At 40.3% G+C, this 14,839-nt stretch overlaps 1 protein-coding gene across 4 annotated transcripts in view; it reads right to left on the bottom strand.

The window, feature by feature from the left end:
• Positions 1 to 1,445: 1,445 nt before the first annotated feature.
• Sorcs1 (sortilin related VPS10 domain containing receptor 1) overlaps positions 1,446 to 14,839 on the bottom strand; it is a 506,327-nt gene continuing 492,933 nt past the window's right edge. The window contains exons 25-27 of one of the 4 annotated variants that reach the window (XM_005352453.3): positions 11,812 to 11,917; positions 11,537 to 11,697; positions 9,859 to 9,923 (exon numbers count right to left, since the gene is read on the bottom strand). In XM_005352453.3, coding sequence (XP_005352510.1) covers positions 9,859 to 9,923; positions 11,537 to 11,697; positions 11,812 to 11,917 — 332 coding nt within the window. The other 3 variants (XM_005352454.2, XM_005352456.3, XM_013348176.2) reach the window with 3 other exon arrangements.

Raw genomic sequence — 14,839 nt, forward strand, 5'->3', positions numbered from 1 at the left:
GCTAGTTAAGGAGATGGAATGGAGGGAGGGGAATAAGGAAGAGAGGTAGGGGAGATTACATCTACCCTCCCTCTTCACCGGATGTTCAGAGGCTACCTATGCATAGCCCTTCACAAGATCCATTAAATTTCCAGCAGCAGCAACGATCTGAAGAAGAGAAGGGTGAATTCAACCTTTTCTGGGCACTCTTCCAGACAGAAACTTGGTCTGGCACATTGCTGAGGACAACTGTGTCTGCTTTCCTTTTGAGCCCTGTGAAATGTGGCACATGAAGAAGTTGGAAAATGATTTGCATGGTTTTGAACAGCTCGGTTTAATGGAGCACACAGCTGAGCCCTGATGGGAGCAGGACCCCTGGGGAATTCATTTCTGTGACAATGATCACAGTGAATCTTTCCTGCTTTCTGAACTCCACTTAACAAAAGAGAAAACAACCACTCTCCCTTGAAGTCCTTATAATAATTGAATAGCATAACGAGTACACAATGATATATACAATTTTTAAAAATAAGAGTTGCTCTACTATTATTGTATTCACCATTCACAATTTCTTCATTTTACTTCTGTGTTTATTCTCTTTATTTTTAATAGAAAAATCTGGAGGCTGAGAGCTTAGTATCCTAGCACAACCCCACCTTCATTTGCATATGTGATTCCATTGATAATTAAGTCGACTTCTATCGTTACTGCCTTTGTGTCTTGGCACCGGCCAATGAAAACTTCCTCTCCAGAGTTCTTCAATACTCACTGGACTAGGCCAGTCCCAGCCACTTGTCAAGTCTGTATGTGTGCCCTGGTATAGGAAGTACTATAAACACATTGGTACTATTACTAAGTGCTGTTGACATCCTTGTCTGAAACAAGCTGAAGGAAAAGTTGCTTGTTAAAAAATCAACAAGATGACTATGAAAAGTGAGGTGGTGGGTGTGTGAAACAACTTTCATACCCAACTCAGTGTAAATCTGCCTTCATTTTTTCCTATTATTGGAGCTTATTATTGTGGCTGATGAATGACAGTCTTCAAAATGCATTAGTTTGGGATGGACAAAACAGTGCAAACAATAGGTCTAGGTCATCATAGCACACCTTCCTGTGTGTTTATGACCCATAACGGATCACTGTCCTTTTCATAGATAACACATGAGTTAACTTTTACATATGTGTGAACGTACATAAATAATGTAGAAGTGTGCACTTATATCTGCCAACATGCTATAAAATTTTCTTTAATGTAGTTATCATACCTTTATGCTATAAAATTTGATATCTAGATCATATATAAATATGTATGTGTGTGTGTGCACATGGGTAGTAAGATTATACATTTTAAGTATTTTGAACCTTGGAAAGTTTATTGGAGTTGGTGAGGAAACAAATGATTGTAAAAAAAAATAATGACACATGTGTAAGAAAATGTCAAAGTGAAACTCATCGCTTTCCATGATAACCTAAAAATTTAATTAAAATGAATAAAATATATTCAGAAAGTTCATGGATTACAGATACGAAAACAGCATAGTAATATTCTTATCTCAGTATGAATTTCAAGTGATAAAAATGACATTCAGAGTTGTTTAATTTTTAGTTCTTAAAGAGAATAATTACATACTTCAATAATTGTGATGCTCCTAGGAACTTTATATACAGCTTACAATTATATTATTACTAAATAGGCATATAGAGTTCCTTATAATAATGTCTTTCATACCTGATTTAAAGTACATTTAGTCCAAGTGTATGCAAACTGACTACATGTTCATTTCAAAGACAAAGGGAATGAATTAAACCATCCATGGTCTTAGAAATTAGAAATAACAAGGGGTAATATACGTTTTTTAGATTTTTATTCAGTCTTACTTATTTACATGTGTGTACATATTCACATTTTGTGGCAGGTACTGGTGACTGAATCCAGGGCACTGAGTGTTAGGCAAGTAGACCTCTATCACTGAGGTCCTCGCCCCGTGGTTTCTGTACAAACTATTATTTCATCCTGAAACATTTTAAATTCTGCTGTTCACATCTCACAAAATTTTCTTATGCCTCTACTTAGGAAAAATAATTCTATTTTTATTTTATGTGTATGGGTGTTTTGCCTGGATGCATATCTGTGCACCACGTGTGTTCCTGGTGCCTGTGGAGGTCAGAAGAGGATGCCGGATCTCTTGGAACTGGAGTTACGGATGCTTGTGAGCCACCTTGTTGGTGCTGAGAACTGAACCCGGATCCTCTGCAAGAGCAGCCAATGTTCTTAACTGCTGAGCCATCTCTCCAGCCTCTAGAAAAATAATTTTAATGGAAATCATCTATGTTAAATACAGTTCTGTCATGATGCCTTTAATTAGTTTTATGCACTCATTAAGTCTTTTCTTCTATACCTAAAAGCTGTTGTTAACATTATTTAAAGCTTTTAAGCAGGTACACACAGAGTCACATATCTAAATACATTAGTGTTGTTCATGACGTTTTTATATCTGGAAGTGTGTGCCTACCTTTAAAACCCTTCACTTGTCTTGTCATAGAGAACCTCAAGTGCTGGCTTCACATAACCCTCAGTAATGCTGCTCTAATGATAGTGTAGCATTCCTGGGAACAAAGTCAGGTTGTCAAATGTGTATTGCTGTGAAATCTGTAAACTGTGTGTTGCTTCTGGGTGCTAGGAAGTGGGTTATGATGCCATGCTTATCTAGGGGCCTCAGACTGAGATGATGATAGCTATGAGGGTTGTCTTATTGTTTTATCTTTACCCTTTCCTTCCAGAAAGGACCTCCTCTTTCAACTACTATATTCAGATACTTCCTCTTTGTTTTGCTTTTGGGATGGCATCTTTAAGTAGCTAAGACAAGTGGTGATCCTCCTGCCTCAGCACGAAAGCCAGTTCAAATTACTTTCAAACTATCAACTGCACAATTCTATGGTGTTATTTTGTGTAAAACGAAACAAACAAAAAAACATCATTCTGCCCTCCCATTTTAGTGTGGTTGATACCTATTAATTATGGTTTTCATCTGTTTTGAGCTTCCAGGCATGAGGTATGTGAAGGTGCTTGCCGGGCTTTCCTTGTGAGGCTCTCTGAGTTGGGGGACTTTTATTGTGCTGTATTGCAAAGTGTGGCGAGTCTTCTTCTTTTAAATGCACTTGCTTCTTGATCACGAGAAGCCTATTTTCCCATAAGCATTCCTAATTGGATTTGTTTTCTAGTTGATGCAATCCCAAGGTTAACTTTGAAAACAGGCAATGCACTTTGTCTCCAATCAGATTGTCTAGTTTCCAGCCTTTTAGATCCAAGAGAAATATTCCCTGGACATCTAGACATTGTTGCTGGTGAAGACAAACTACCCTCTTCCTTATTCCTGTCCCTATCACTCCAATTCCTATGATGTTTTATTTTTACACCTCAGTGTCTTGAAACTATCGTTTATGTAAAATAGCAGTATATATTATAGTGAATTGTACAGTTCTTTAGTATCCCATTAGCATGCATATTTTATGAAGGCAGTTATAAAATATCTGCCTTATTGGCAGTTGTGTTATCATTGTCTATAACTATGTTTGCACATACAGATCAATTCATATATATTGAATATATATATATACACATATATATATACACACATACACACATATATATATATATATATATATATATATACCATAGATTCCTCTCCATGTATATCACATTTATAATAGCCATTTTCCTGCAATTCTTTTACCTGGAATCATTTTTTGATTCGCTTATTATGAAAGCAACATCCAAATATGCATTTTTCTTTAAATATTCATTTTTCTTTCTTAATCAATTAATTGTGTGTGTGTGTGTGTGTGTGTGTGTGCAAGTGCATGCACACCAGGATGAACATATAGAGGTAAGAGGACCACTCTTGGGAGTCAGTTCACTTCTGCCACCTTGTGGGATCTGGATTGAGTAGTTCAGGTCATTTTTAGACTATGCACAAACATCTCTACCCTCTAAAGTTACCTTGCCAGTCCCAAACATAATTTTTTTCAAACACCATTTCTATTATTTCCATAGAAAAGAAGCAGAGAAATTATTGATGATTCAAAACCAAAATTAGGACTTTGATTTTTATCCCACTTTCTAGCTAGTACTTTTCCTTTTTTTTTCTAAACAGCAATTATTTTCCTTAAATTAATGTCTAAGAATAGCTCTTTGAACACAGCAGTTTGAGCACTAGCAGGGAGGAAGGGCAGGGAGGTGTTGATTCTTGACAAATAGCAATTGGACATGTAATTAGAGGTGCTGGCCGTGTTAGGTTTGCCCCGTGAAGCCACCTCAGAGATCAGTGCTAAATAAAATGGACTTACTGACAATGCTAAGCTAAAAGTCAGGGCTTGAGTTTCATCAAACATCTATCTAGTGCCCCCTAATGGCAATATCCAGTGGTCGATAATGAAGGAATGTAAAGAATAAGCTAAAATATAGAGTCTTGCCTAAATGAGCATAGGATTTGGCAAGAAAAGTATAACAGGCCACATTCACTTGGACACTACATCAACCATCTAAACATGTATATGTGACAAACAAGTCAGAGAAGGGCATATCCATTTAACCTGTGTGTGGGACAGGAGAGCTCTCTCCATTTGATCTCTGTTCTTTCAAACTCACCCTCTACACTTCCTTTTCTACTCTCTGCCTCATGAATTGGCATCTCATAGACTCTGGTGCCCACAACGGCAGCATCACTGGCCTGGGTTGTGCCTTCTCCATGGCTTGAGTTCTGGCCAGATGTAGATGCTGTGTCCTCAGCTTCAGCTAGTTGTCCCAGCCCAAGAACTCTGGAAATACCTGTGTCCCTCCAGCTTTGCAAATATAGGCATCCTCCTGAATATTAACCTTCATCAGGCGATGAAAGGAGACAAAGACAGAGACCCAAATTGGAGCACCAGACAGAAATCTCAACGTCCAAATCAGGAGCAGAAGGAGAGAGAGCACGAGCAAGGAACTCAGGACTGCGAGGGGTGCACCCACACACTGAGACAATGGGGATGTTCTATCGGGAACTCACCAAGGCCAGCTGGCCTGGGTCTGAAAAAGCATGGGATAAAACCGGACTTGCTGAACATAGCGGACAATGAGGACTACTGAGAACTCAAAAACAATGGCAATGGGTTTTTGATCCTACTGCACATACTGGCTTTGGGGGAGCCTAGGCAGTTTGGATGCTCAACTTACTAAACCTGGATGGAGGTGGGCAGTCCTTGGACTTCCCACAGGTCAGGGAACCCTGATTACTCTTCAAGCTGATGAGGGAGAGGGACTTGATGGGGGGAGGGGGAGGGAAATGGGAGGCGGTGGCGGGGAGGAGGCAGAAATCCTTAATAAATAAATAAATTTAAAAAAAAAGATTCCAGGCTTCCTCTTGACGCTTATGTGCTCTTTGTTGGCAAATTGGCTCTTTTGTTATTTAAGCAACAAATCTCATGTTTAATCACTTCTGTATGAATTACCTAGGGACATTGTTTTTTGACCCCACCTGACCGACACAAGAGATAGCCAGCTCTGTTAAGACAGAACAGCATACTTTCTGGCCTGGAAAAGATCGAAGGATCAGAGTACTTAATTTGTGAAGTTAAAGGCAGGCTAAAAAACAGTCAGGAGTCTCATTCTGAAACTGGGTTAATTAGCAGTGACATTCTAACCCCAATAGACCTTTGGGAAGACAAAGGGTGGTTGAGTAGACCCAATATGAGGAACAACATATGTCCAATGAAATTTCAATTATTTGGGCAAGCCTCATGAATGAAAATATTTGTATCTATTCCACATTTTTATTTCCACTAATTGCAAACCACCTAAAGCCCTCTTTTGGAAATGACTCCTCCACAAAGAATGACAAAACTAGAAGGGGTCATCCTTCTCCTCCTATATGCAGGAAAACACTGCAGTTTGTGTTTGTGGGAGCAAATTTGCTCAAGGTTGCACAGCTGCACAGCTAGATGCAGAAGCTCCTTCTCCAGTTCGCAGTGCAAAGTTCTTTCTGTCTACCGAAGGACCCCTGAACATGACCCAACTTCCATTTCATTGCATTCAGGTTTTGTCCTCCTGTAACCATAGATTTTTCTTAAAAAATAGTTTTGCTGCAGGGCGGTGGTGGCGCACGCCTTTAATCCCAGCACTCGGAGGCAGAGGCAGGCAGATCTCTGTGAGTTCGAGGCCAGCCTGGTCTAGAAGAGCTAGTTCCAGGACAGGAACCAAAAAAAGCTACAGAGAAACCCTGTCTCGAAAATAAAAAAAACAAAAACAAAAAAAAATAGTTTTGCTCCTTATTAATAGCATACGCATTTGAACTAATGGCCATAGACATATAGCTCATTCCAAAGTAACCACTTTGGGGTGATCTTTAAATGCAACATTGTACTTGAATAAAGTAACAGACATTGTACAGTCAACTGGGATGGAAAATAGAGTTTAGGGAACAGAGCACATTGTGAGTTAAAAACTCAAGGGTACACAGTTAAAGATGTACTCACACAATTAGCATTTATGAAGTCTTATAACTACATCATTTTTATATTAAAATATCTAGACCATGTTTTGACAGTAAATAAACACATTGAGGTCAAGACTTTAGAGACATTATCTGTTTAATAAATATGATTGTAAAAGCAATAAACAAGAGCAATTATACATTACACTACATAGTATTTAACAAAAAATACATCAAAAAGTCATTTAAAATTAGAAGTAGTTCCAATACTATAAGAAAACTTTCATTTCATTTTTAAATTGGCTTCCTATAAAAATAAGTTGGCAAATGAGGGGTTTCAGTGCTTAGTTGGAATCCTGGGAAACACAGAACAGCTGCCAAGCACTTCATTGCTTTCAATGTTGCTGTTTGGAACTTCTGGAAAAGAAAATCAAAGCAAACCTCTGCAATTTGGACAGTGAATCCAATCAGGAATAAGGCAAAGGGGAAATGTTGGTGGGTAGTTCAGGGTACAGCGTGCACAGTTTGCCCTCTGGGCTTTTAAGCAACGTTGCAGCATCCTTGTTTAGCTTGCCTGGAATCTTACTTTCTAAGCATTCCTTCCACACTCCTTTGGCCTTGAGTTCACCAGACTCCTCACTGCCCTTGCAGCTGCTATTAGTGAGAGATAGGCACTTGGGTCCCTCCCACCTGTAGGTTCTCAATGTTACTTTTTCCTTGGGATTTTACAGCAAGACCTGGTATGGAGGTTCTCAAACTTGAGTGTGTATCATAATCACCTGAATGGCTTGTTGAAACAGATTGTTGGGGGCACCTGACCCATAAGTAGAAAACGACACTATCGATTCGTTAGAATTTCCAACATAGCAGAGTGTGTTTTAGCCTGGTTTGAATCCGCATTTCAAACAAGTATAGGCGACAGTGATGCTGTCATCCTAAGCCTTACACTTTGAGAACCACGAGGCCAGGTTACAGGAACTATGAGGTCTCCTTGCCTCACCAGCTACCTACAGGAGGGAGGGAACTTTGAAGAGAGGCACACAAGGACACTGGAGAGGCTGCATCTATCACTGGCCACTTCGGTCACTTTCCAGGATGCCGTGTATCTCATGCCCGTCTCTATTTTAGATGAAAATTGGCAGCCTCTTCTTCCTTGTGCCTCTTCATTCACTCACCTTCATTTCAGCAGGAAATATGTTTCACAATACTATTCTAGGCAAGGCACTGTACTAAATCAAGAGTGGTCTCCATTTTTCAATAATAATTTTCTAGTTAGAGTAATTTGAACTGCAACTCCGAGGATTCCCTGTGCTGGTTTGAATGAATGTGATTTGGTTTTCAAATACTTTATCTTCCAGACTAAATATGGAAGACTCCAATTGAAGAGAATCAATGAAGACTTTTCCTATGAGATAGGAAACCTGGCAGGTTGAGGGCATAATTTACTGCCCCAATCACACGGACATCTTCTACCATAAAGCTTTCTTCTTGAATCACCTCTGACAACAGTTTTTCTACTCTCTCCTTTCCTCGGCCATACATGTGCAGGGGTCATGTGATCATTGAACCGGTCACACAAGGGTAGAAATCATACTGATACTGGGATACACCAGGGTCCTTGCCAGTCCTCTGTTGTTGGCTTTGGGACACAGCCAAGAAAGTGGCTGGGTTCTAAAAGTGGTTTACTACAATGTCTTTCATCCTTACTTAAGAGCAGTCTCTGTCTAATGCAGAGAAATAAGGAGGCTTCAGTCATATGAAAGAACCTCCTTGGGGCACACGCTCTGCTCCTCTCTGGGAGTCTTCTTTCGTGATTTCTCTTAGGAAACTGATTTTTTTCCTTTTTTTTAAGGCCCTGAGGTTTGTGAACCTTACTTTTCTGTCAGCAGATATTCCTCTTTTATATTGACTTATTTTTTCCTTATAAATACCATGGCAGTTGAAGATCAAAATTGCACACATGAAATTAGTGAGATCATCTTAAACTGTCAAAGCTTCATCCAGACAAAAGAGAAGACTGGTTGATTTTTTTTTATCGTTTTTTTTTTTCAATATTTTCATGTAGTAAGTCCATTAACCTACTTCTCCTTCTGGTTAAAAAATCAGCTTTATTTTATAAACATGGTTATTCTAGAGAGGAAATATCAGATAACAGCAACTATCATAGAACATAGTACCCTGCAATATAGTCACACATTCAAAACATTTCTCATGAGAATCTTCTAGATTCAGACCACATAAGATTTTTGTTAATGCACAGAAAACCATCACTGTTCATATGTTTTACTTTCCAAAGTATATGGGCAGATTTGGGTTGCTTTGCGTGTATCAACTCTTTCACACACAGGTGGGAAAGACAGAGGTATTTGGCAAAAGAAGATTCTAGAGGAAGAGAAAAAGGGGAAATGTAACTGAAGCCAGCTGGACAGGTTGCAGCAGCCTGGCCAGAGTGAGGGAAGCTGGCATGCGTGGGAGTGTAGCAGATTGATAGGGTGAAGACCTGTGAGAGAAGGCGCCAGGGTTGGCATCGGCTAGGCCAGTGTTTGGAATTAACAGGTTTAATGTCCAAAATCTAGCAACACATTTGAAGAGAAAACATGAGAGCCGTCGAAAGATAATGGGGGATAAAAAGGAAAAAATTGAGAGACATCAAGAGAGACATGTCCACACACAGCAAACAAACAGAATAACAAGTATGTACTGGAAAAAATTTCCCACTTTTTTTTTGCCTTTTTTTTTTTTTTTTTTTACATTACTTGGGGCAAGGAGAAAAGCTGAGCAGGAAACAGAAGTCCATTTCTGATATGCTCTGCTTCCCAGCCTCCCTTCTGTTCCTATTGAACCTGCCTATATGGATATGGATCTTTATGAAGGATCTTTGTTCCTGCGGCCACAGAGAATGGAGAGAAATCAGCCTGAGGTCACCGTTGACCAACAGAGCCTCTAACACTAACTTAGAAAGGAAAAATACCAACAAGTAAAACAGAGAAGCAGCTCAGGGTTTCAAACTCCTGTGCGCATCTTTGTGTGTTGTGAAAAGGCTGGAGATAGCTAATCCACCATCAGCCTGTAGGGCTAAAATAGCTGTGAAATCTAGAGCCAAGAATATTTCCAAAAATACATGCAGATTTCCTTGGCCTATATATGTTATGAATTTTCTACAAACACGACCCATCAGAAAAAGAGAAGAGAAGGGGAGGGGAGTGTTTTCCATTAAAATAGAGCACCTGTAGACCCCCCCTCCGAACGTGTTCTCAAGGTATTGTCCACATGCACAGGCTTAAAGCTAAAAACCCTTGTTGTCTGTGTCTGAAGGATTTAAAAGTTCCGATGCAGTGAGTGTTTATTTGTTAGTTTAGATTTTGATTGTTTTTATTTTATTTTTGTTTGTTTTACTGGCGTCCTCCATTCAAACATTTACATAGGTAGGGATTTCTTTTGTGCTTTGATTCTCAGCAACTATGGAAATACTTCCTGGCAAAATAGGAAACAACAACAGAAGAAGAAAAAAAAACATAAAGTTAGTGGTCAGGAAGGGTGATGTACTTGACAAGAGCGCAATTCTTTCTGATCAGCAGGTCTCCTGTAGTCTTTGGGGGTTTTCCTTAGATTGCAAATTGTGCCCCAGCAGATCCCCGCTTTGGCGATGAAGGTGGAGTGGCTTGTCTTGATCTTTGCAATCGGAGAGATGAGTCACCAGGTTGAGAAGAAGGGGAAGGAGGGGAGGGTAAAGCTACTCTCCTAAGAGAAAACGTGTAACACTTACTCATTTGATGACACTGGAAATAGAAAGGAATCAGAGACTGCAATGTGCGCAAGATGTGGCTAGCAAAGGAGGAACTGTCACTTTAATAAGTAGCCACTGTGATTCACACCACAGAAATGGAGACAGAGGACCAAACAACCCCCTAGATCATGCAGCATTTGGGATGCTTTGGAAGCAGATAGGCAGAGTAGGTGATGTTACACTGGACAGTCAGACAGAAAAGCTTTTGTACTTCTTAACCCAATGCTATTGTGTCTTTTTATTACCCTGTCTCCACCAAATGAAAGAAAATGAACTGTGAAAATTGGACACCAGATGTGGCTGCAATTGTTATTATTATCTCTGGCTAGTGTTATTCATTGCATTTAAACTTCCCCATACAGCCACAGCCTTTTTCATATCCATTTAAACTCATTTGTTCCCAAGTAGCAGATTAAAAATCTTGTCTCTGAAGGCATTCTAGGTGATCTGGCCTCATGACTTTAGTATGAAGAACTGTCCTGTAATTTCCCCATCTTAGTCAGCCATAGACAGCGGGACCCAAGGAAGAAGAGAGATCAGCCATGACGGTTCCATGAATTTGTCTTAGTTCCTCAAAAACATCTTCCGTAACATACAGTAAGATTTACCAGCTGAGCTGTAGGCTTCCTCCAGCTAGGTGTCAGACTCCCATGCTTTGGCCCCAGAGAGACAGAGCAGCATTGTCATCCAATGCCAAAGCTTGTAGTTATCACAGAGAAAGGCACCTCTCTAGCCTAATTCTCCAATTGGTCTCTTAACACCCCCAAATCCTAAGTATTCTACAAACTGCTCGTCCTTCCTTGTTCTCAGTTTTCATATGGGTGATAGTTTCAAGACAGCATTGGACCAAAAACAGAACAAAATACCAAAATCTCTTCCTAATTGTCAGGTTAGCCAATATTCTTTTGTTGAGCTCTTCTGGTATTTTAAAACAGTCTTGTCTTAGAGCTATCTTTAGTAGAGACTGCGGTTTTGTGCACAACTTGCTTACTGCCTGCCTTTCTCCCTACCTCCCCCAGCCACTGCAGCTTTTCCTCCTTCAATAGCAGTAGTGAAAGACTATAGCTAATATTCTTTGAAGCTTGGAGTTTTAGAAACCAATTTTCTTTTTTTTTTAAAGGAGGGAAATTTAAAAGAGAGTAAAAAAGCTACAAAAGAGCAAGAAAGGGGCGTTTTAGCTGTTTCTCTCACAAGTGTTAGAACAGAAAAAAGTGGTTATGTGAAGCCAAAAAGGGGTTAGAAGGTGGGTTAGTGTGGACTACTCAGCCTGACAAGCTGATAACCACTGGGCATCATTTACCTAGGTGTTGCGATTCCACCTTCTCATCTACAAGCTGGCCAGGCCACCTGAGGTCAGGGTGAGAAACACTGGGCCTGCTTTCAGTGTGACTGACTGGACTGATCAGCTCCTGTTCTTTCTCATTTTGCATCTGGGCATAAACATTAATCCCCGGAATCTTCCTAAAACATTAATAGAAAGCATCACCGCTCTGTTCCAAAGGTGATTTATTGCTTCCGAACCTGTCAGAGAGAGGGAAGAGGTTGGGGGCAGGGGATGGACGGGGAAGCACGCACCTTTTAAACTTGTAGATGACGAATACAGCCAGACCCACAAACACGACTGACAGCAACATCAGCATGGCAGATCCACTGTGGGTTGGAGTGAGGTCCACCAGGGGAGCTGGGGGAACATACAAAGGACAAACATTAGCAGAGTCTTGAGAAGGTCCATATGGCTCACACACAATATTGGTAGGTCCTGGAAAACCATTGGGATATACAGGTCACTGAACCACAGCTATGCATGCATCTGAGTGTGCCCCCATCCTGAAAATGCTCCAACCTGTCTGTCTAAGCCCTACAGTGGATCAAGGGAAAACAGAAGAGGTCCTAGCTCTGTTCAACCAGACATCTACTCTCTAGACTTGGACAGTTTGCTTCATCTTAATTTGTCTAACGTAGCTAAAGAATAATAGCACATACCCGACTGGATGTCTTTGAGGACTGAGTTGTTATATCTACTAATCAATCTCTTTATATTTCCTGTCATTCCAGCATTGCTGCTGTCATTATAATTAATTAACGAACACGTGTTACTGATGAGTTGACATCCTGATAAAAAGCCACGGTAAGAACAAACTATCAAACATGGAACCTACTCCATATAGCTCAGTGAAGCCCACCTTCGTTGTGCTCAGAGCTCCTACCTGAGCAAACACTTGGTTGGGTAAAATCATCTTAAAAAAAAAAAAACCTTAGTCTGTAATAAAACATTCAATGAGTAGTATATTAAAAGGAGCAGCAGAAGGGTTCTATGGGTACATTTCCATGTTATTATAAGGTAGAAACATGGGAAGCTATTTTAAGTAAAAAATAGTCTGCATTTCTATTGTTATTATTATTCTTTTGTATGGTTTATATGTATTATATGCAAATTTTACCAACTAAGCACAGTCAAAGGACAGTCAAACCATAATTAGGAGGTATGTGTGTGTGTGTGTGTGTGTGTGTGTGTGTGAGAGAGAGAGAGAGAGAGAGAGAGAGAGAGAGAGAGAGAGAGAGAGAGAGAGATATGACTTAGTCATATCTCTACCTTGGCAGAAGTAAGACAAAGAACTGGAAAGCTATGGAGCATGCTAACATTTTATTTTGCACCCAGGAAACTCAGTAAATGCTTGGGAAGGTCAACACCCTGATTCTGGAGGAAAGGAATGTCATGTGATAGGCCCAATAATGTCTAAAATTTGTGGCAACCTACCCCAGGAATTCCAGCACTTCATATATGAACTTCCTCACAGACAAAGCTGAAATATCTCCACACTTGAGGTTCTGTCTCTGAGTTTTCTTTGTAAGGCACGTCTATGAAACATAGCTCCTCAACTCCAATGCTTATCCTCAAGGTCAAGCTTCTTGCACTTGTAAAGACTGTTTTCAATTAATGTTTACCATGTCAAGAACTGACAATTGGCAAATGTGGTACACCTCAAACCTGAAAACAATTCACCCGAAACTTGCGGAAGCATGGACCGTGACCTTTACCTTCCATCCATTTAAGCAAAGCCCAATGCCCAGAAATGCAGGTGACCTTTAAGCGCCCTTTCTATGACTTTTCTCTGTTGAGAGCCAAGAGGGTGATGCTCTGGTCATCTAAGCAGAAAAGATCAGAAGCAAATGACTACAATATTAACGGTCTCGGGCAATAGCCATGATTGCATCGGCTCTGTCTGATTTTTGCAAGATTATATTTCAGCTACTATTAGAAAGCATACTTCATACTAGCATAAAGTTGGTGCAAAGTAAAAATCTAAGCTTTCTTCTCAGGAAATTGACTTAATTTATGCAGGAGGATCAGCTCTTAGCAGGCACTGAGTATAAGGAACCCATTTGTTCTGTCTCTGTTGTAAGTCTAGCAACTTTGTGCAATGAACGTCCTTGTGTGTGAGCTGATTAGGCAACCTCAGTGCAGTGGAACACCGGATCCAAGGTGCTTCATATTTAAACTAAGAAAATGAAGCTCTTGGTGCCATTAACAAAGCCCAGAAACAGATCTGCGTGCATGGTGCCATCAGTAGAATATCACAGGAGCAAAGAACACATTCCATTGTTACAAATATTATCTTGACTATTTTTCACAGATGGAAGGTAAGGGCTATCGACCGCATGAAACAAACAAAAGCAGTTAGGTGTTCAGTGCTAAATGCTATACAGGACTTCAACTAGTTAGCAGAAGAAAGAAGACTTCAGTCTGAGCAATTCAAACACACACAAATACAATTATATATTTGTAATTTTACATCTGCCTGATGTAAAGGACCAGAAACTAGAAAGCACATTTTTCAGGAAAGAGGTTAAGCCAAAGGTAATAGATAGCATATAAAAAAATTCACCAGTGACATGAGTTAATATATTATGCTTTAAAAGGAGTCCTTAGGTTCCTAGATTCCTAGATCATACGCTTTTTTATATTTGTTTTTCTTTTTTTAAATTTTATTTATTTATTAAGGATTTCTGCCTCCTCCCCACCACCGCCTCCCATTTCCCTCCCCCTCCCCCGATCAAGTCCCCCTCCCTCATCAGCTCAAAGAGCAATCCCGGTTCCCTGACCTGTGGGAAGTCCAAGGACCGCCCACCTCCATCCAGGTTTAGTAAGGTGAGTATCCAAACTGCCTAGGCTCCCCCAAAGCCAGTACATGCAGTAGGATCCATAACCCATTGCCATTGTTCTTGAGTTCTCAGTAGTCCTCACTGTCTGCTATGCTCAGCAAGTCCGGTTTTATCCCATGCTTTTTCAGACCCAGGCCAGTTGGCCTTGGTGAGTTCCCGCTAGAACATCGCCATTGTCTCAGTGTGTGGGTGCACCCCTCAAGGTCCTGAGTTCCTTGCTCACGCTCTCTCTCCTTCTGGACCTGATTTGGACCTTGAGATTTCTGTCCAGTGCTCCAATGTGGGTCTCTGTCCAGGTTTCTCTATGTAGCTTTGGAGTCTATCTTGTAACTTCCTCTCTAGACCAGACTGGATCATCGACTTTTAAACTTTGGTGACACATACTTGTGTATGCAATGGGATGGGTCATGGATAGACAGATAGGCAGACAGAAAGATCA

Source organism: Microtus ochrogaster, chromosome 8, assembly GCF_000317375.1.
Source record: "Microtus ochrogaster isolate Prairie Vole_2 chromosome 8, MicOch1.0, whole genome shotgun sequence".
Lineage (NCBI taxonomy): Eukaryota > Metazoa > Chordata > Mammalia > Rodentia > Cricetidae > Microtus > Microtus ochrogaster.